Source organism: Astyanax mexicanus, chromosome 16 (assembly GCF_023375975.1).
Source record: "Astyanax mexicanus isolate ESR-SI-001 chromosome 16, AstMex3_surface, whole genome shotgun sequence".
NCBI lineage: Eukaryota > Metazoa > Chordata > Actinopteri > Characiformes > Acestrorhamphidae > Astyanax > Astyanax mexicanus.
In genome coordinates, this window is record NC_064423.1 from 22,301,714 (window position 1) to 22,323,840 (window position 22,127).

At 36.8% G+C, this 22,127-nt stretch overlaps 1 protein-coding gene and 1 long non-coding RNA gene across 5 annotated transcripts; one reads left to right on the forward strand and one right to left on the reverse strand.

Annotated features, from left to right (window-relative positions):
• Positions 1–30: 30 nt before the first annotated feature.
• Positions 31–21,052, reverse strand: atp8b3 (ATPase phospholipid transporting 8B3). 4 transcript variants are annotated; one of them, XM_022669769.2, is made up of 29 exons: positions 20,428–20,910; positions 20,157–20,275; positions 19,915–20,056; positions 18,085–18,176; positions 17,472–17,585; positions 16,497–16,595; positions 15,521–15,582; positions 15,369–15,441; positions 13,047–13,117; positions 11,899–11,990; positions 11,400–11,558; positions 10,780–10,868; positions 10,349–10,542; positions 9,514–9,722; positions 8,632–8,654; positions 8,384–8,540; positions 7,123–7,311; positions 6,813–6,925; positions 6,432–6,596; positions 4,680–4,791; positions 4,509–4,584; positions 4,207–4,330; positions 3,700–3,886; positions 2,644–2,867; positions 2,430–2,513; positions 2,115–2,339; positions 1,774–1,912; positions 774–904; positions 31–676 (listed from the first exon to the last, which is right to left on the reverse strand). In XM_022669769.2, the coding sequence occupies exons 3-29, from the start codon at positions 19,949–19,951 to the stop codon at positions 407–409; spliced, it is 3,510 nt and encodes a 1,169-aa protein (XP_022525490.2). In that variant the 5' UTR covers positions 19,952–20,056; positions 20,157–20,275; positions 20,428–20,910; the 3' UTR covers positions 31–406. The 4 variants fall into 4 exon arrangements, with proteins under 4 accessions (XP_022525490.2, XP_022525491.2, XP_049321784.1 ...); XM_022669772.2 differs by lacking the exons at positions 31–676; positions 774–904 and adding an exon at positions 1,091–1,151 and having other exon boundaries at positions 20,428–21,009; XM_022669770.2 differs by lacking the exons at positions 20,157–20,275; positions 20,428–20,910 and having other exon boundaries at positions 19,915–20,100.
• On the forward strand, positions 15,364–16,758 carry LOC111192522 (uncharacterized). The gene is made up of 2 exons (XR_002649959.2): positions 15,364–15,600; positions 16,500–16,758. It is a non-coding gene; the product is annotated as an uncharacterized LOC111192522 (long non-coding RNA).
• Positions 21,053–22,127: the final 1,075 nt, after the last annotated feature.

Sequence of the window (22,127 nt, forward strand, 5' to 3'; positions counted from 1 at the left end):
AAAGGTAGAAATGAAGCCGAACTCAGTTCATTATATACAAAAGCCTTATGTGAAAAGTTTATTTGTTACAACTGTATATAAATCACTTTTGTCAAAGATAGAAACATTTGTGTGGGCCATTTTTTTTTACATTAAAAATTTCAGTAAACGAAGAAATGTACAAACAGTATAAACCATAGGAATTACAGCAAGTACTTTTAGTATCAGAATCTGTTGTCCATAAAAGTCCATTAAGTCCATAAAAAATTAAGAAGTACAGCATATTTATATTTCTTTGATTGTCTTAATGATGTGCCCCATCAATGATAGCACAACATACCACCATTACCATTCTATATACCCCCTCTTGTAACTAAATTACAGAGTGGAACACTCCACTTACAAAAGTTTTTCCAGTCTGGAAAGTCTATTCTGTTCTGTGCAAAGTCTCTGTTGTGGTTTTATTATGCATTAGACCATTAGTGACTTCTCTTTGTGCTATCTGTGGAGAATCTGCTCTTACAGTGGCTGGCGTTACCCTCCCTTCCAAAGATGGCGTTGTGGAACGGACCCCCATTCCCAAAGTCATTAGCTTTCCGAAGCCTTTTCCCTGAGACATTGCGTATGAAGAACGGCGGTGAGGGACCCCTCTGTTGAACCACGACTTCAGCTCAACCGGCTCCTTAGAGGAGTGGATCTGAACAGCATACCGGAAAAAGTGAGTAAAACGCAGAGCTACGTATTACAGGCTAAAGGTACGACAGGCACAATACAGTGGGTTTATGTGTTCTCACCTTGTGTTTGTTGTTTTTCGCCAGCACCACACTTAGAGCTTGCACTGTAAAGGAGGGAAGGACGGCAGTGCAGGTGGTCAAAATCGCAGTCAGCCACACCACAGGGTTAGCAAAGGCATTTAGTGATGCTCCTGCCAAAACAAAACCAATAGGACAATTTGTTCTCTCCAATAGCTTTAAACCAGCTGAAACACAACACCAGTGAGCTCCTACTGTAAATCTACACTTTCCTGTGGTTGTGGTTGAAAACAAACCTACTTCTGTCAACCTTAATCTGTACCCACCCACTTTCAAGAGTGATGAGGGGCACCAAAGCACTTATATTCACTTATGTTCACTGCCTTCCACAGAAGAGGACCACGGTCTATGGTTGAAGGCCTGAATTTAAAACATACGCAAACACATTCATACATCTGATCTTACCATTTTGTGGATGGAAACTTGGTTAAGAAGCTCAGACCAAGTCCCCCCACAGGGGGATTGTAAAAGCTATTAGGTAAAACATTAGCTTAAGAGCTAACCTAAAGGACCTGGTCAGTTGACTACACTTATTGAGCCATTTCTCTGGGTAAGGAGGATATGGTGTTGGTTTCTGCTCCGGAAAACGACAAGAGCAGTACATATTTATGGATATTTAGGTGTTTTTTTCTTTTTATTTAGCGCATTCATCCATAGACACAGCTAAGTTATAAGGTGCACAAGACTCCCAACGTTATGCATCCTTTTTTCTGTTGTTCTGAACAAGTTGTGCACTATATATATTTCAGTTATTTTGACACCCTATAACTGAACATATTATAGTAATTATCTTCTCATATGTCTATTGTCACTCTAGTTATTGCACCAGAAGTTTAATTACAAAAAAAACACTTTCACAGAAAATATGGTGAGTATTGGACATTTCATACACCTGCATTGCTGCAGTTTTGTGTACTATAAATTCAGGGAACAATCACATGTGTAAATGTTGCAAATGATGCGAAGAAGCCTAAAAGATTACCAAAGAAGATGTAGTCATTAGGGAAAGACGTAAACAGACGAGGGCTGTGAAGGATCACTGAGGACAGAAAGAACACCACCAGGCTGAAAAGCACTGCGGCGCAATTGTACTTGGTCCAGAACCTGGTCTGTAAAATGATCTAGAGGTAACAAACAAAACTAGTTAATACTAAATACTGTTGGGAACAAAAACAAAAAAATGAGAGTAAAAAACTAAATTATATTAGTTCAGTACTAGCATAAAGTCTATTTATCATCATTATGAAATTCTTATTTTCTTAAGTCATCCCTGTTTAAGAAAATAATCAATGTTTTACTAAATAGCTCTGCAAACCAAGATACCTCAAGAGTAGCCGAGAATACGGCCGACATTTCAACAGTAACAGCCAACGTTTGGTAGTCCAAGTCCAAACTCTGCAGGACTCCCACAGGAATGAAGAAGAGGATTATGGAGGTGTAGATGGAGTAGAGCAGCGTTCCACACAGGATTAGAGGGTTGAAAAGCTCCTGCTTCTGTCCAACCCTGTAAAGCTCTGGTCGATTCAGAGAGCTTTCTGCACTTATGTCCTGTATCAGAGCGTATATAATAATTTATACCAGTCACCAATTTGAAAATGAATATTAACATTATGAATTTCTATTTGCATTTTGCCGCACCTGTTCGAAAATGCCCAAACACTGAACAGGCAGCGAGGTGTACATCACAGTGTAGAGGGCAATGAACCAGCTCTCATACATTGGCTAAGCAGGGATGAAAAAGTAAGGTTTAGTTCAAACATTGCTACTGGGTAAGGCCTCATACTAGCAAAACAAAAACAAACCCAAAAAAATTCTGTTAAAATATTTTTTCCATGGAACATGTGGTTTTTACCTGAGCACTGAAGCCATTGTACAAGCTGTACCAGATGTGCACCAGAGCAAAGCAGGTGGTTTTATAGAGGAAGTAGCGCAGAAAGCTGCAGATGCGGCGGTAAGACCACCGGCCATGGACCAGCAGCAGCCTGCGCAGGAAGCTAAACTGGGCCAGGGCAAAGTCTGCATTCTGTACTGCCTGACCACCCTCCACACCACACAAGCCCACACCTATATGTGCCGCTGTGAGGGAAGAGAGAAAGCAAGGGATGGGTGGGAGGGACAGAAAGAGAGAGAGAGGGAGGGAGAGGGAGAAAGGGTGGGGGGAGAGAAAATAGAGAGATGTATTGGATTAAGGTCAGGACTGTGACTAGGCAATACCAAAACCTTTACTTTTATTATTTTTTTTTATTTATTTAACAGGTACAATGCACACTGATCAACATTTCAGTTTCTAAATCAGTGTAAATGTGCCAGAGTTAGTTAAAAAGCAAATTGTTATCTGTAGTCCATAGGCAGGTGGTTGTTCTTCTTTACCCATTCTTTAAAGAAGTGCTTCTGTCTTGCAACCTAACCCACGTTCTCTTAAAAGTCAGCTCACTAAAGGTGTCCTGAAATTTTTCCATCAAAATGTGCTGCTTAAATTCAAATTCAAATTAATTGCTCCTGGACCAGACGCAGTAAAACAGGCCCAAACAATGATACTACAACCACCATGTTTAACAGATGATTTTTAAATTTTTAAATGCAGCATTCCATTTCTCCAGACATAACACTTCTCATTAAAATCCAAACTCTATTTTTGCTTGAGCAAACTGCAGATAGGCAGCAATATTCTTTTTGGGGAGCAACAATTTCTCCTTGCAACCCTGCCATGTGCACCATTGCTGTTTATTCTTCTCCTGATGGTGAACTTCCTTATATTCCCGTTTAACCTAGGTATACAAACTTTCTAGCACTACTGTTTACTGGACCATTTAATCATTGTTTTATACTTCAGTAATAAAATAAATAAATAAATAAATAAATAAAAACAAAATGTTCGGTTTCTTGTTACTTATGATCGAATGCTTACTCTTAATCATATTCACATCATTGGCACCATCTCCTATTGCCATGGTGACAGAGGAAGAATTCTTCTTGACCAGCTCAACCACTTCTGCCTTCTGCGCTGGAGTCACTCGACAACACAGTACTGACTGGCACTGATTAGAGAGAGCCACAAATCTCCCACCCATCTCAGGAGTCTTGGTCAGTTCTGCCTGTGAAAACATCAGTGCAAGGGAGTTTGATCTGAGATATGGGTCCCACAATAACCACGGAAAAACGTTCTGAACTAAAAGGGAAGTAAATAATTATTAGAATATATCAAATTACAAGAATTTTGCATAATTTTTATTGGTTCATTCATCATGAAATTTGATTAAAATGAAAAAAAAAAAAACAACTACCAAATTTACATTGCAAAAAAATAAAATAAATATATATATATATATATATATATATATATATATATATATATATATATATATATATATATATATATATATATATATATGCTTCTTATTAACCAAATACTCACAAGTTCAAACCCATCAACGACAATAGCAGCTTTACTCTTCTGAGACATTTTGTCCGTGCTCCAAACAAGAGACTCTTTATCTTTATGGAAGGAAACTTCAGTAGTGGGAGACTGGAGGAGCTGTCTAAATGTGACAATAACAAAGTGTGACATCAAACAACAACAACAAAATTATAAAAGATAATTTTTTCTTATTCCTTTCCTTTTCCAACACAGAGGTCATTTGAATAGGCAAACAGTCATCTATTCTAAAATCCCAAATCTGGTAAATGTGTGTGTATGTTTGTGTGAAAGACTCTTACCTTAGCTCCTCGCCTTGGAGCAGTCTTGTATCAGGATCCATCAATTTGCAAGCATAGCCCACATTCACAGCCGTTTCTATGCATTTGGAAATAAATCAAACAGTCAGGCCTTTTCTCAGTCACCTCTCTAGGCTAGACTCTGTCTGCTGGTCCTCAGAAGAAGGACACTACCTGTCTTGTCTCCAGTCAGCACCCACACCTTTACGCCTGCCTGCCGGAGACTGGAGATAGTCTCAGGGACGCCTTCCTGGAGACGATCCTCAATGGCCGTCACACCCAGCATCTGAAATACAAAACATTCTGATCATAAACCTCTAACACATTCTTCCTCACTTTCATTACTAGGTAAATTATTCAACTTATTGGATTAGCTCTGGCTGACACTGATTGGACAATAACAAAAACATTCAGGCACTTGTACAAGTTTGGACACACATTCTTAATTAATATTTTTCTTGGTTTTTATGTTCAACTTATTTTCTACATTGTAGCTCAATACTAAAGAGATGAAAACAATTAAAGGACACATATGGAATTATGTTGTAAACGAAAAAAGTGTTTGGCTTACACAATCCCCTGACCTAAACCCAACTGATATGGATGATTTGAGGTGATTTAGGCACAGCTTACATGATACGAGCCCATACATGATGTGTCCATACATCTTTTGTCTGGTACTGTATATTTCAAGGATTTAATTATATTTTGAGCCTCAAATTTGACAAACTGCAGACCTCTCTCTAGATTACTGATTACAGTCAGACTAAGGATATTGCATCATTCTGGATTTGAAAAATGTAGGTGTAGGCTGAAATGGATAGGAAGTCTCTCGGGATACTCTGCAATCCATACCTGACAGAACTGGTGTGATTATAAAGGGGATGACTAATTAAGCATTAGTGAAAAAATTATGCATGTAAGTAATTTATTTAATCATAATGATAAAATGATGAAATGAGACACCTGCAGGTCAACATCAAACACAATAATGGTTCTACATCTAAAAATTGACTTTGGCTGTTTTTTTAAAATGTCTAATTTCTTACAGTTATGAATGAGAGCAGCATCTGATATATTGATATACAAGTCTAGAGATTTAGCAACTTTTCCAATACCAGATTATTTGGTCTGATTATATGATTCAGGCTTGTATATAGTTTCTCTACAATATACAGTTGGATACTGATTTATAATTTCAGATAAATATTATTATAACTATTACTCCATATAGCACATTATTTTAGAATCCAATGATGCTTTAGAGTCAACACACTACATAATCTTTCAGGGGTGTAAGAAACTATTTAAACTTAACATATCGCAAAGTTTAAACCATGTCCACTAGATAGCAGTGTTGTATTATATTGTTAGATCCCACAATTTAGAGAAGCCAATTATCCTGATCGGGACTTGAACCCAAGACCCACAATAGAATTTCAACTTATTTTTCCCCATTGTAATGAATGGGGTGCGTGTTTTCTTACTTCCTATTTCACAAAAATGCAAATCCCAACCAAACCACCTGAGGTACCATAGAAACAGCAACGTAAGTAACATACAACCACTGGCAAATATCAAGCAACATCATAGCAACCCCTTAACAGCATCATTGCAAAAATCTTGCAAGCAGTTTCCACTTAAACTTTGCCACCATTTTGAATTTTTATTTAGAAAATAAAAAGATTCTGCTTCATCACCTTAATTATCCCACCCCCTTTTAGTAATAAAGTGTTTAAAGCTGTTTTGTTTAGTATCTTATTGCTTTTATTGCTCATCACTTATACTATCTTGAAATTTTCTTTTATTTTCTTGTTTTTTTACTTCTTATCCAGCATGCAGCTACAATTAAAAGAGAATCCAGCTCATTTTTTACCCAAACTTAATTAAAGAACACGATGATGATGGTGATGATGACCTCAATACCGTTAACTCTTTTTCCATCTGTTCATACACCTCCTCAAGCATGGTTTCACGATGAGTGGTTGCCATAGCAGCCTGGCTGAGGGCATGACTCCACTCCATCCACTGAGCCTCAGAAACACAGCGAACCGCCACACACAGCGTCCTCAGACAACTCTGAGCAAAGGCCTGCCCACACACACACACACACACACACACACAAACAGATAACCACAAGTTAACCCCATTTTAATCTGGTTTGTGGTAAAGAAGGAAAAAAAAGCTAAAGTTATTGCTGGAAAATCTGAGCTCAAAAATGGTCTTGCCAGGAATGAGAGAGGATGTGAGAAAGATAAAAGCTGACCAGAGGCTGGTACTGGACAGTGGATAGAAAAGTGAGCTGACCTCCAGAGCCTGCTCCGTGCTCTCCTGATGTGGACTGCCTTTTCGTAACCGCTCTAGAATAATAACATCTGCACCTTTACAGTATAACTTCAGTCCTCCATCTGGTGTTCTCACTATGTACACACACACACACACAAAACATGTCTATTATTTTTTAAATAAGTATATATATATAAAAAAATATATATACAAATTTCATGCAGCTAAAATCAGTCCCATCCCTCTCCATTTAACTATGTATTCCAATGTAAGAGGCAAAACTCATAGTGTGTCCCTTAATATGTTATATTTCCACAGGGAAACATCTCACCCAGTACAAACATGCGCCTCCTCTTGCTGCTGAAGTCCAGTACTGCCAGCAGGTGGTAGTGGAGTGTAAATCCCAGCTCACTGACTGTCAGGGAGTCACGTGTCCGAGACAAAAACACCCAGCCCAGCTCCCGAGCTGCACACACCAGAGCCTCCTCATCTGGAGATGCAGCCTGGTATCGTGGCAAACCTGGAAAAAGAAAAAAATAATTAAAATAAGAGATGACTTAAAATTATACGTTTCTTTGATTTTACCAAACTGAAAACTTCAGGAATATAATCGAGAGGAAGATGATAGATGATCACAACCAACAGCCATCAAACCAAAATGAACTGCTCATTTTTTTGCACCAAGATTGGCATAAAATTATCCAAAAGCAGTTTTTGGAGAAAAACATGCCAAGATGCGATTAAAAAAACAGGATCATTCCACCAAATCTTGATTTCTGAACTATTAAAACTTTATAAATATGAACCTGTTTTCTTTGCATTATTTGTGGTCTGAAAGCTCTGCATCTTTTCTGTTATTTCAGGCATTTCTCATTTTCTGCAAATAAATGCTCTAAATGATAATATTTTAATTTGGAATTTGAGAGAAATGGTGTCTGTAGTTTATAGAATAAAACAATGTTCATTTTACTCAAACGTATACCTATAAATAGCAAAATCAGGAGAAAAAAATATATATTTATTATATTTTAAAATATATGAACATTTGATCATGGGATCAAGGGAACATTACTAAACATGTTAAATGTTATATTACTACTACTTTTTTAATTATTAGGAAATATTAAGTACAGGCCCATATTTATTACTACTAGACATTACTAAAATTATAATCATCATGATTTTGGAAGGGTATGTTTTATTTAGTTTGGTTTGCTCTTGATTGTTAGTGTTCATCGGCATTGACAAATCCAAATAGTAGCTACAGGTGGATAATTTGTTCTTTATTTATTTTATGTTTTGCCACAAATGCTTTAAATTATAAATAAAAAAATCTAAAAATGTAATTTACAGTTCATAGTATTTAAACATACATTTTGTAAAGTTGTTTGTATGTAAATTACAAATTATTCTTAGCCATTGAACAGTAGTGTTTATAGACATGTTACTTACTGTTACCCATAAAATGTTCTTACTGTTTTAACAGTCTATCTGTTCATGTATGTCTTATCCACATTTGCTCGATTTATTTCTCAATCTCTGTTTTTAACCTGGCCCGTAGCTACTCTTAGCCCTGAACAAAAGCCACTTACCATCTTTCCACTCGCTCATGACAGTGTGGCACAGCGCCAGCGCAGTAAAGAACTCCAGAGTCTCAGGGCAGTTTCGCTGTAGCAGCCGGTCCACCAGCCGCTGGTCAGAGAACTGCAGACCACCACAGGAGAACCGGTTCCAGCTCAGGTCCAGCGGCTGCAGAAAGAGCATTTAAATGCTGAATGAGTAAAGGAAACAATGCAAAGCCAAAATGTATTAACATTCTGATTAAAAACAACATGCTTGCCTTTGTTTTTGCAGTTATATCCCCTGAAAGACATAACACACAATATATAGTTAATTTAATATATATATATATGAATCACATCCTGTACAAAAACTCTTTCCCCTGCTCACCAAGAATAAAATGAAACTGCAAATAAAGTACTTCTTTGCAAAAACAGATATTTTGATAAAAGATAAAGATAAAAGGTACATTATTTATACAGTGCCCATAAGAGGATCACTTTTGGAACTTAAGATTTAATTTAGCCAAAAATGACCCTTACTCTTTTACATGGTTGATTAAAAGCTACAAACCTTAACAAGGTGCACTCATTACATCCATGGTTGATTTATTTTCATATAACAAATGCTACCTTTAAGCTAAAATAGCAACAAGAAAATCTCATTTAGCTTAATATTAACTTAATATTTAGTTACTGAAACTGTACATATGATAAACACCTCGCATACATTTTCATACAGCTATGCATGTCTCTATATCTGTGACAGTGTTTATTCATGAAAGACCAGCGTAACTGATTGGACTGATTGGTGTGTTTAACTGTGTTTGGTCAGTATAGCGAAATGGTATGGAACTGTATATCCTCACTGTCCAATGAAAAACAGGTATCTCCATTACTGTCAATTTTCACTTTTTACTACAAAATCTGAACATACAAACCGTTTCTTACAATGTGTCAAAATTTCTTGATAAATGAACCAATAGAAGTATTTCAAAAATGTATTTTTTTTTACATTGAAAGCCATTGAATGGTTTTATCTGTCTTCTGCAAAGTTTCTATTGAATTAATTAAATTAATTAATTACTCAAATGTATGGAACTGAGTGGACTCAGGATAGAAACCAGAACACCTGTCTCACAGATGTGGGCTAGCAGACTGACCATAAATGTGTCCAGCGATGCAGCACTGGCGGAAGATTAGGCGGTTTTGAGTGAGTGTGCCTGTCTTATCACTCAGTAGATGGCCCACCTGGCCCAGTTCTTCATTCAGAGAGGTGGTGCGGGCCTGGGCAGGCTTCTCATTCTCCTCCCAGTACATCTTGATGTCCCAGCCGATCTGGAGGCAGTGCACCACATGGATCAGCTCAAATCTGGGAGTAAAAAGGTAAATATTTCAAATGTATGGTTCAAATTTATATATTTTTTTCTACTTTCTCCAGAGACAGTTTATGAATGGTCTTCAGTGCTTGTTTCTTTAGATTTTTTTGGAGCCTAATGTTGTCTAATGTAGCTCACAATAATGAAGGCTAATATACTGCCATAGCATTGTGCAAACCATACATGCCAAACATCATGGAATAGCAGTATGTAATTGAACATTCATTTTACAGCTTGGAACCTCAAACACCTATATATGATGTGAGGTGTTATCTTATCAATGAGGCTGAACAGTGACCAGTGTGCTGTATCACAAGGCGATGTGAATTATCAGAGTTTAAGCAAGGCCGAATAGTGGGTGCCAGATAAATGGGAAAGTCAATTTTTGATGCTGCGCAGGCATTTAACAATCCTTGTTTCCAAAGTATCACGTGTCATAAATAGTTCATAAAAGGCATTACTACCCACGATGGAAAATAATTCTCCATGATAACAGGAAAACAACTTTGCCAGAAATCATATCCACATTCACTGTAGGAGAACCCACACACAGCTCCAGTACAGAACTAAAGGAACAAACTTCAGACTAAACAGCTAATAAGCAGTGGAGATGCTTTACGTGATGTAGAGGGAGATGGGCATAGCAGGGCTAAGCAAAATGATGTAGCCCCAGAAGTTTAGGAAGCCCCGATATGCTGGGGAGTAGCTGCCCCTTATGGCAGCAAGTACTTCAATTTTTGAGCCAACCCAATGCTCAAACAGGCCACATCCCACAGCCAGGAGGAGAGCTACAGTCAGCAAGCAGACAACAATCTAAAAACAGCAACAAAGAACACAAAAAAAAAACAATATAGTAATTTCTTTTAACAAACCATACAAAACACACAAAACATCCTGTTATTACTACATATAATATTTTTATCACTTTTATCATCTTCTTCAAAGTGTTATTTAAGCAAAGGGTTGTCATTTTCATTGGTAAGATCATTAGAGTGTTGCATCAGTGTATTGCAATATTACAAATGAAGCCTCTGTCATATGATATCTTACCGTCACCACCACTTTATTAAGAAACCTCTCCATCCAGGTCTTCTTAACTTTCAGACTCCCACAGTTTCTGAGGATCTTGCTGTCAGAGCCTAAGATTTTTTAAAGAAATGTTTGATGGTTAAAAAGCCTATAGTAACTTTTGGTTGTTTCTAAGCCCCGCCAACAAATACCCATGCTCTAGATCAACAATTTCATCCTTTTACAAGAAAACCATTATTCTCTACAATATTAAGTAATTTTATTAATGTAAAAGAAACACAGACTAAAACATTTAAACATAAATGCAAATGTATATAAAACACAAAATTATTAATGTGAAAAAAGTAATTCTACAGTTAAGAACAGTAATATAGTGAGTCAGTAACAGTGCCCAGCACAGTGTAGAAGTCCCCCTGCTCTAACCCAACCACATCAACACAGAAAGGGCTTTTTAATTTACTGATAAGTTGAGTCAGGTGCGTTAAAGTGCAGGAAACCCCCCAAAATATGCAGCACAGTGGTCTTCCAGGACTGAGAAATTCTGAAGGGCTTCATGTTTTCATGCTTCTCACTGCATTTCTCTCATAAAAAGACACAGGTGCATCAGCATCTTCTTGTTTGTGTGGAGGATGTACACATACCTGTGTATATCACTAGTCCATATACAGTGTCAGTGTTGCGCAGGACAGTCCCTCTGAGAAGCATGTGCTCTATGTCCAGCAGATGGCTCTGTCCTCTCCAATGCAGCTCTCCTCTGAACAAATACAAACGACCATTCGGCTCCTCACACCACACCACACCTAAGAAAGACAGAGATTTTATGTAAATATTTATGTAGGTGTGTATTTCCACACAGGGACATGCAAATACTTAAGTATATGTGTACAGTGAATGTCTATGTATGTATGTGATGTTCAGGTGTGTGAGTGTACACTACTACTCTATTGTGAAACAGACTGACAGAATGACAGAAAAGGGAGCAAACATAGAGAGATAGAGAGAAAGAGAGCGAGAGAGAGAGAGAGAGAGATTGTTTTGAAAGTCATTAAGTTTGCATCTGATTCATCAGCTTTGCATTGAGCGCAGAGGCAGAACAGGTGCAATGCATGCTATACTGACACTGTCACACACTGCTCTAACCATCAAATGGCAAAAGAAGCTCCTCTATTGGACCGCTGGTCAGTTCATCGTGGGTTATGGCTGGAGCCTGGCGAAACTTCAGGTTGGTTTCCCTGTAAACAGTAAGTAAAACCCACCCTTGTGAAACGTAGACCTTCAAAACAGGCCTTCACTACAGCAATTAAAACTGGATCTAGGGTGGCCATTTTTTACCTGAAGACTAGGGGTGGCACTATACCATGGTTTCTTTTTTATTGCTGATACAGAAATACTAAAACCAGTATCAAACTGATTTTGACTGAAGTTTTATGAACACATTTCACAGCAACTGTATTATATCGAATATATTTACTAGACTCACAGAGAAAACATGAAAATTCTATCCCTTAAGCCTTTCTTCATATTATATAGGTCCTGTCTGTTTTCTATCACCATGATACAGCTCCAAAAAGTATTGTTCCAAACATGTTGTAAAATCCATGCCATTAAGAAATCAAGCAAGTTTAGGAGCAACAGGAGGCAATACCCAGGACTAGTAAAGTGCCCTGTAAATGTATGTACTTCTACCAGAGTCACTTGTCTATTTGTATTAACAATTCTGGCCAGACCCTGCTGGTCATGTTTATTACCACCCACTGTGCTGTCCACTCTGTGTGGTAATGCCTTCTATGACGTCTATGTTTCTAATACATGACACTGAATGTTCAAGGGATGTTTAATGTCTGCACAACTGTAAATAGAATGTCCTGTCCATCTGACACCTGCTATCAGGCCCAATTTCAACCATGAGCACAACGACCAGTGTTTTTAGGGGATAGAAGAGGTGCTCCTAAAAACACTGGTCATGGTCCAGTTTTACATATACAGATGGGGCATTCGTAACACATCCACAAAAAGTAACATTTATTAATTGGTTTACTTTCTTATATCCCACTACTTATGCTTGTCAGTGTATTTTAGTATAATTCAAGTGTATTTTAAAACAATGAGATTGACATCACAAATATGAACATTGTTACAGAACTGAATTGAACTAATACTCCTGAATGTATACATTACATTATATGAGCAATTTGTTTAGTAACTTTATCATAATTCACAATCCATTCACTTTTAAACTCTTCTGTTTATCAAACAACTAGATGAGGTTCAATCAGCAGAGCTCTTACCCATCAATATCAGCTGTCTCAACATAGCACAGGCTGTGAGGTTCAGTGCTGCAAAGAAGAAGCAGATCTGCCTGGAGAAGACAGAAAAACACCCTTTATTACCCTCCTCTACACTTATACACACCTCTGCACAAACTCACAGAAGCAGTTTCACACCAGCAGCATTAGTAAAATGCATGTGATGTGCCATGCAGACAGTGACTATGAAGGCTCTGATTACTGACTGTACGTGAGCACGCATATTACCACTCAAAAGGCAATCTTGTTATTATTTAAAAATATCATGCTCAGTTTGAACCGCTTTGTAATATTCCTTATCATGTGTAAATGTATACACAAATCCAACAAGTTTTTAAAGCATGCCTTCAGCTGTAAGGTTAAACTCAAAGATAAATAAGGGAGTGGGTATTTCTTTGTCCACATATCCCAATAACTCACTCAGACCATATAAGCTTAAGTTGTGTAATGTTTACCATTTGGGTTCAAAAAGAAAAAAATTGTCTAAAGAAGGGCTCTTCAATCTTGAGGCAGACGGCACCAGCTGTGCACAAGTTCAAACCCAGGCTTGTTGCAACATAAGTGTTAAACCAATGAAAACCAATATGTGGCTTCAAGCTTCAAGCATGATGACCGGAATCACTTGCACTCAGTGCAGGCAGGCAGCAGAGCAAGAGGCAGAACAAGAACAGTACGGTCTTCCTAAAAGATCAACTTGATCGTTTGATTCACTCAATGAGGAGCAGCTTTATAAAGCCCTGTGACAGTGTAGTGATAATGTGGGTTTGGAATGATTTCTAAAGTCTTTATAATTCTAGGGTCAGAGGATTAGGGGTGTTGAGCACATGTTGAAAAACAAACATGGACTGTAAATGAATCTGAAAAAAGTTCCCAGGAGGGGTGAGTGTCATATTCAAAGTAATATAATCATGAATATCAGACACAAACTATTATGTACAGGGTACAGATTTGTTACTGTGATGTATTGGTACTAGGATATAACAGTTACTTTTCTTAAACATATTTTCATATTTTATGTATTTTTTTAATTACCTCCTGAAGCTTCGTTATCTGGTCTGGTTCTAATTTAAATAGCTAAAAGTGTAAAGCTACTCAAAACGCAGTATGGATTTTTCAGGGAATCTGATCACACTGAACAATGAAATCCCACTTATTTATTCATTACATTTTCCCCACTTTTTGACCTTATCCTGAATATGTTCCTTTATTTAGGAAAAGCAACCCAATATCCATGACTGACTGGCCACACGCACGCGGACACACACACAGGACGTATCAGGAGTGGGAGATCACATAAGATAAAAACATGAATAAAGAACGCTGTTTAATGATGTTGTGTAGTCGTTACGACCCAGGTAACAGGTGACGAAACATAGAGTAAACGTATTAAACTTAGGGAAAATATGTAGTGAAGTAAAAGTGAAAGTAGGAGAAAAAATAATACTCCGGTAAAGTACAGATACAACATTTTAGTACTTAAGTAGTGCAGAAAGAAAACGGCCTTAACAGCATTTCTACCACAGCACTTGTGTTAGTTTGAGTTGTGTGGTTAAAATGTGCCTCTGATCAAATGGCGGGATGTTAAGAAAAAGATGTAGCTAACCTATATCCAACGAAGACTTGGGGTTTCCCAGTCAGTCCTCTTTATTGCATGTACAAAGATAATAAACAAACAAAAACTTTATATACAAATATATATATACTTAAGCTTGTAGTAGGCTTAAATAAATGGAATATAGCTACCACTAGTTTAGACTACATGTCATTATACCCCAGCCAGTAACAGAGTCCCTGGAGAGAAGTTGTCTCGGCAAATTAATGCTGTTCCCAACGAACCCATTCAGACTCCCTCAGAGGTTCAGCCACAGACGTGACCGAGCTGCACCTGCGCAGTATAGCCAAACCCCAGTCACTTATCTGCTCAACCTGCACTGTACTCACACTCAACAGACCTTCACCTATATGTATATAGTAATATAATCTATATATAAAGCTATACACTCAAAGCTTATATATTAATATCTGTACATTTAAGTCTTTACTACTAAGAGGAACTATTCATTGATTTAATTTGAGGCATTTGTGTCTGAAAATGTATTAAATGAATTTTAATGCATTAATTATTAAGAATACACAAACAATTGCGCATCATTGTAATGGTTTTTAGAATGGAAAAGAATGTGACACTGCAGATGCAGGCAGACTTTAGGCAGACCTCTGCACAGCAGGCTTTAGCTAGCTACTTTCCTCTTAAAAAAAAGTTAACACCAATTCAGATATTATTGATAGCAAACACACACTCACCGGTATGACTTGGTCTTTGTGTATCCGCAGTATGTCTCCAACACACACATCCTTCCACTGAGCTGCTGTGAAGCTGCAGGACAGTTTTGGCATTGTTAATTCACTCAAAATACCAGGAATAATGATTGTAAGTTAAAAGGTGCACAGCTCACCCCTGGGTCGTGAGGATATCACAGGGTCTTCTGTTGATCTTGGCATCGCTGCGACGGCGACCCTGAAATGTACACGAGAGGTGGGATAAAACATTCAGTCATAAGATGCTAGTTAGTTGGCTAGCTACACTTACTTTTACATGTGGCAGTACAAACTCATATCTAATCTACATATTTTTTTCTTGAGGCTTTCAACTGCTTTTTAGCTAGCTAACGTAACTCATTTCACTATATCACTTAGAGGCGTCTGTTAGCTAGCAAAAGTAGCTAGCTAGGTTAACTACATTAGGTCAGCTAGGTTAGGTTAGCTAGCTAGCTAGGATAGGTTGGCTAGGTTAGCTCAGTAAGTTGAGGTTAGCTAACGCTAGGTTAGCTCCGTTAGGTTAGGTTAACTATTGCTAGCTTGGCTAAGTTAGCAAGGGAAAGTAAGGTTAGCTAATGGTATGTTAGGTTGGCTAGCTAGGTTAGCTTGGGTCGGTTAGTTAGGCTAGCTAATTTAGCGTCGGTAGGTTTGGTTGGCCAAGTTAGCTCGGGAAGGTTAGGTTAGCTATTGCTAGGTTTGCTCGGAAAGGTTAGGTTAGCTAGATTAGGTTAGGTTAAGTTAGCTAGTTACTGCTCTTGCCCATTTTTATGAGTCATCAAACACACAAGCAATGGTCAAACAATCAGAGGGAACATCTTTATATATCTATATAACTGTTATATATAATTACAAACTGTCTATATATTGGAGAATGTGTGTTACCTGCGATGCTTTCCTTTTTTTTCTTTATTAATATATTTCTACAAAATCCCCTACTGCAGCTTTAAGAGAGTTGTAAATAATACAAAGAATATGAATTAATAGTTTAATCAATATGGTTTGTATATGTGTTATTTAGCTTCACTTAAAATAGTTATTTTCTTTTAAATATATTCAAGCATAAGCATATGTGCTCTTACAGTGTGGTCTGACTAAATGATCTCACTCTATTACCAGATCTGTGAGCAGGTCTTTGGCTCCACGCATGATCAGGACGGTGAGCAGCGGCAGCATGGTGATGTACCAGGGAAGAGTGGCAATGAGAGGAACACACTGGACACCAGACACACAACCACACAATATACCAGTAAGAGACACAACACGCTGAACATGTAAGAAGTAAAGTGATCATTATAAAATTTCTGTTGTGTCATAACTGTTTCAACACATATTGTCAGACCAGACTGTGTAATTAAAGCATAACCTTGTGTGAAAACATTTGACTTCACTGCTTGTGTTAAACACAGTTATATAGCCATTAATGTAAACACAAAATATATATTACTGAATACACAAACCTTACACCAGGATTACAGCGTTTGAATGTGTACATATTTATGTAGCCCTGTATAAGAATTTGGACATTCCTGATTATATTACATGTGTTGTTGGTTATGTACAAATAGGACACAAACCTTACTTATACACACTTTCCCAAATTCTAAAGAATTATTACTATTTATTGGATTAATTGTACATGTTACAAAATAAATAAATAAATAAATAAATGTGCTGTGTATAAATGCAATAGTACATTCAACTCATTTTCAAAATGATCTAAAACCAGAAATAATTAGATTTAGGTTTGTATCCTTCTAAAGGAAGAACTAAAACAAATCCAAGAAATATGTTATTTGTCAAGGGGTGTAAATTTTGCATTTGATTATTTTTTCATATGCTATAATTTCTATTTTTCGCTTGAATTCTGAGAAGATACTCAAGACAAACGTTTTACAGTATTTTATATATTTATCTGCAACTTATAGGATTTATTTCATTGACAAAAATGCAGATTCAACCTCGGAACAGTTATGTAATATTTACTTTCACAGACTGATCAAAAGACTGGGTTCCATTTCTTGTTAACCACCTTTTTCTTTATGCCGTGACTGAATATACTTCATCTGAGCAGGAAATAAAACCACAGACCTGCATGACCACAATAAGCAGGAAGAAGAAATTGGCTGCACGCTGGAACTGCTCATAAAGTGTGAGGGGCAGAAAGGTCAAGGGAGAGTACTTGTAGCTGCGAACCAAGTTGTCCTGTAACAAAATCCAATAGAGGAACGTTAGTGAGAGAAAAAAGTCTGGGGTTAGGCTTAACCAATTAAGCTGTAGACATTTCAGTTCCTAACATTAAAAGTTACCTTGAAATTAATTTAGCATTTTTCATCATTTAAAAAACACAATTATGTTTTTGTAAATTGATTTTTTTGCATGATTGGGTATGCAAAAATAGTATTGTTATTATAGTATTGTAGGGAGCCTTCTGAACACTAAAAAAAATCTCATTAACAGTGACATGAGCCTTTCAGCAAAAGCTCTGAGGTAGTTTTTTAACCGCTAGCAGAAACTAATATGCAATTCATCAAATTATAAGACAGAGGAATAAAAGTTACAGCCCCTAATATGAGCTCCTTAAGTTTCAGAGATGAAGTCAGGCCTGGCTAGGTGATTAATTATATCTTCCGACCTGACTTTCTTACGGGCCTTTTATCAGAAACATTTTTTGGTAAGTTTAAGATCATGTTGTCCTACTTACTGCATAACGCCCCCAGCGGAAGCACAGGAAAGACTTGCGTCCAAGAGGCTTGTGGAAATGTTGGCAGTTGGCTCGCACCTGCCAAGTCATGCCTGAGAGAGGAAAATGGCTTGTCCAAGTCATGTTTTGCCATTTAGTCACAAACAAAAATAATAATAATCATCTAATTAACTGATCTAGATGCTACTGAGTAGCCAGTACTTACTTCAGTTTACAACAGGAGATGCTTGGCTTATGCCATTAAAAAACACTGTATATGTACAGTCACCACTTTGTAAATACATGCCATAAATCTGTTATTTAAAATTTTCCCCAATTAATCCCTTTAACACATTACTCAGAAATCAAATTCAATTTACACTGGTTTAATTTATTGCTCAAAATTTCTCCTCCTCACAAATTGTTCTAAAAAGCCCCGAAAGGCTTTTCACCAGATTCGTATGAATATGTTATATATAGTATGTCACTTAGGCTTTCCAGATGTAACACAGTCCCAAAAATGTTTAATGTGTGTGTGCATATATGTGTTACCACGACATCATAGAGAGTAAAAGGTTTGTAATCTTGTTCTTTGTATTTTTTTTATCTCAGCAGTTCTTTTTGACTAGAAGTTTACACCACATAACTATATATATATAATGATACATACTGTATATTTAAACATCTTATCTGCCTATACCCATAAAGCTAATACTCCATACAGTTTATCACACAATTATCTACTAGATAAATAATCTCTACACACTGTTAAAATGAATAGGCAAGTCAATGTAAAGTAATAAAGTAACTTCAGAGTTTAGTCCACAGTTCTCACAGCACCCACCCGCATCATTCCATACCCTCAGAATCCTGGGCTGTTGTATTAATAGGATTCAAACATATGATATATATATATATATATATATATATATATATATATATATATATATATATATATATATATATATATATATATATTTATTTATAATATAGTATAATATCACAGCTCATAATTCAATCTAAAAGCTACTCATCAAATGTATAGAGGTTTTAAAGGAGAACAATCAGTAATAAATGTGATCAAGTGTGAAATGCTTACAGATTTTCAATTTCCAAACATAGGATAGAATTTTCTTTCCCACCCTCTCCTCCTAAGATGCAAAGCTCACGCAGGTTGTCGGGTTGCCAGATTGACACATTTATGTAGCTTGGTCAAAACTGTGTGATAATCTGATTCTAAAAAGATTTCAGTTATTTGATTATTTAAGTAGTCATGTAAAATCTTAGATTTTTTATATTGGAATATGGTCTAGAAATATGATTTTATGTCAGTTATTGTATTTCTCAGTCAGAGTATTCTCTTAACCAGGTATTCTTGAATTTCTTTGTTTGCGCATGAGTGAAAATGGACAATAATACTGAAAATAAGCAAGTATCATTCGAGCGATGTCAATGGAGCAATGTTGAATGTTGTTGTTCTTGCAGTTGTTTTTTTTTTATATTGCAGTTTAATGTGCTAAAGTTGTGGCGTGAAGTTAGAATTTTACGTAATGTCTACATTATGTTTTATTCTGTTAAATGTTAAGGCTGGTTGCCAAGCCAAAGTCCAATTAATTGCCAGTTCCATGTTAACATGTGAAAGTTTTTGCATTGTCTAATTACCAAAGTTCATGTAAGTGCGTTGGTCAGATTACTGACAAACTCAGATGATTTGCATTATGAAGTGCTTTTAAACCCACTCTGTGTTTAAAAATGTAAAAGATCTAAGTTTTTGCCCCACTCTCCCATTAAGACACCATTTACAGCACTTTTAAACAATCTATAAGAGAAGCATTAGAACACCCTACTGACCTGTTTCCTCTGAGCATGAGGTGTCCCTTTTGGCCATGATGAAGTACTGGAAGAGACAGAATGTTCTGGGAGCAACTGCTTACTTTCTCTTGTAGATGCCCTGATATTCTTCACACTTCACATAGCCAAACTGGTCTGTCTGCTGCAGAACAGTGGAAAACTCAGATTGCAGTATCTGCACTTAATCTCGTGTAATCTCGTGGCATTAAACAGTGAATTTGATTTTTCCAATGAAAGCTCACCTTTTCATGTTGCAAAGAGATTAAATCATGTTGCCTGAGGTAGAGAAATATCTTCCAAGACCTTTAGCATCTGCTGCATCCACAAAGGCAACAACCAACTTTGATGGTTTTGATCTGATCTGTAATAAGAGGCTATATTGTTAGCAGCTATGTACTGCATTACCTCACAATACGCACATTAATAATACGTTCAAGCATGGTCACATGCCTCATTAGCAAAATGACTTGCTGGATGATAACCACTGGGGATTCTCACCAACAAACACCTTACCTGGCAATTGTTCATAGCTGTCACATCTCGAGAGGGGATCCTTTCCTCCTGCTGGTCTCCAGTGTCTCACCCACACAAATTAGACTTTTGATTTGACAGACCGTTCCGAGGATTACTGTTGAACAGCTAATGAACCAAAGCAATATACTCCGATTTGTACTCAGCTTTTCTATCCACCCTGATGGGTTTTTATAAAAATAAGCACCTCTTTTTTTCCCACGTCTTTTTACTACAATCCATTCATTCCTTTCTTCTTGTTGAAGTGTCCTGAACTGATTTGGGGAAACAGTTTTCCTGGATGTGGGAAAGAGAAGGAGGGGCTTGAAACCTGATAGGAGCCAGGTTAAAAAGAGGAGGAGTAAGAGCACGCAAACACCTGCTACCATGTCCCAAGAGTGTTCAGAGGCAGAAACAGAGAACTGACGTATACCGGACCCCCACAGGAGTGCTATATGTTTCTTTTTCTAATCTACATTTTTAGAAACATGTTATTTCCAAAGAGAAAAATTACTGTTGCAGACACAAGTTGTCAGCAGCAGCCAGCTGCCTTAAACAGCACTAAATTGTTTGATTTTCAGCACAAGAATCTTACAGCTGAATTTCCAAATTCCCAAAACGCATAGTACTATGTATTTAGCATTAAATTTAAGTGTTATATCAGGCATCCAGCTGAATTAAAATAAACAGACAAATGAAGATCCTGATTAGACTCTGCAGTCCTTCTCCAAGTCATGGATGCATAGGTGGTGTGATCATCTAAACACCCCATTTAAACCTGGTCTTTCCATCCATTTAAGTATCAGTAGTATATTGTAATTATTTGCAAGTGTAAATGCTCGCAAAATGCATTTAAACAGATACAAATCTGATTTATAAGATCACTTAAGGAGGTGGTCTGAGATCCAACTCTCTAAGATACTTTAAAACTCCTTAAAACTCTTTAAAATACAACTGGAAAATTGATAGAGGTACATAAATATTAGTAAGTGATCCAAACTGGGCAGAATCACCCTTTTTAGAAAATTACGTGTGTTGGTGTATTAGTCTAATCAAATTTCAGATCAGATTTAGGGCGTTTCCACACCTATAATCTGTTTTGGCCTGAATTAGTTAATGAGTGTGTAAGCGTGGATTGTTTTCCTTTTTCGTTCAGTTCGTTTTCTCACAGGAAAAATCTTAAGCACATGAAAAATCAGAAAGAAAATAAAGTAAATACAAGAAGCAGATGTTGTGTTCTGGATTAGATCATATTTCTGTAACATCAATGGATTAATGTCTTTAACATGGATTAATTAATTTAACAATTAAATAAGTTGGATAGTTGTAATTTTTCATAGCTGTAGTATTTTTTTGGCAATGCACCAGTACCATGTTGGTCAGAATGTATGGAAGATGTTAATTTAATTTAATTTAATTTTTATTTTTTATATAATGAAATTACATTACCAGTGCAAATATGTACAGAGTTTAGCCATAATTGCTGTTCACAGAAACCAGATATGCTGGTGCTGCACTCTGGTGCTTTATGTCCCAGTTTAACCCCTGGTGATATGGCTTAAACAGCAAGATCTTGTCAAGCTAGTATTTCTGCATGGGAAACTGGGACATTGTACAATGATGCTATTTCATTGTAAGGAGAACAATACCCAGAATAAAGAGGGAATCCATGTCATTGTAGTATAATGCTTGTGAAGGCAATG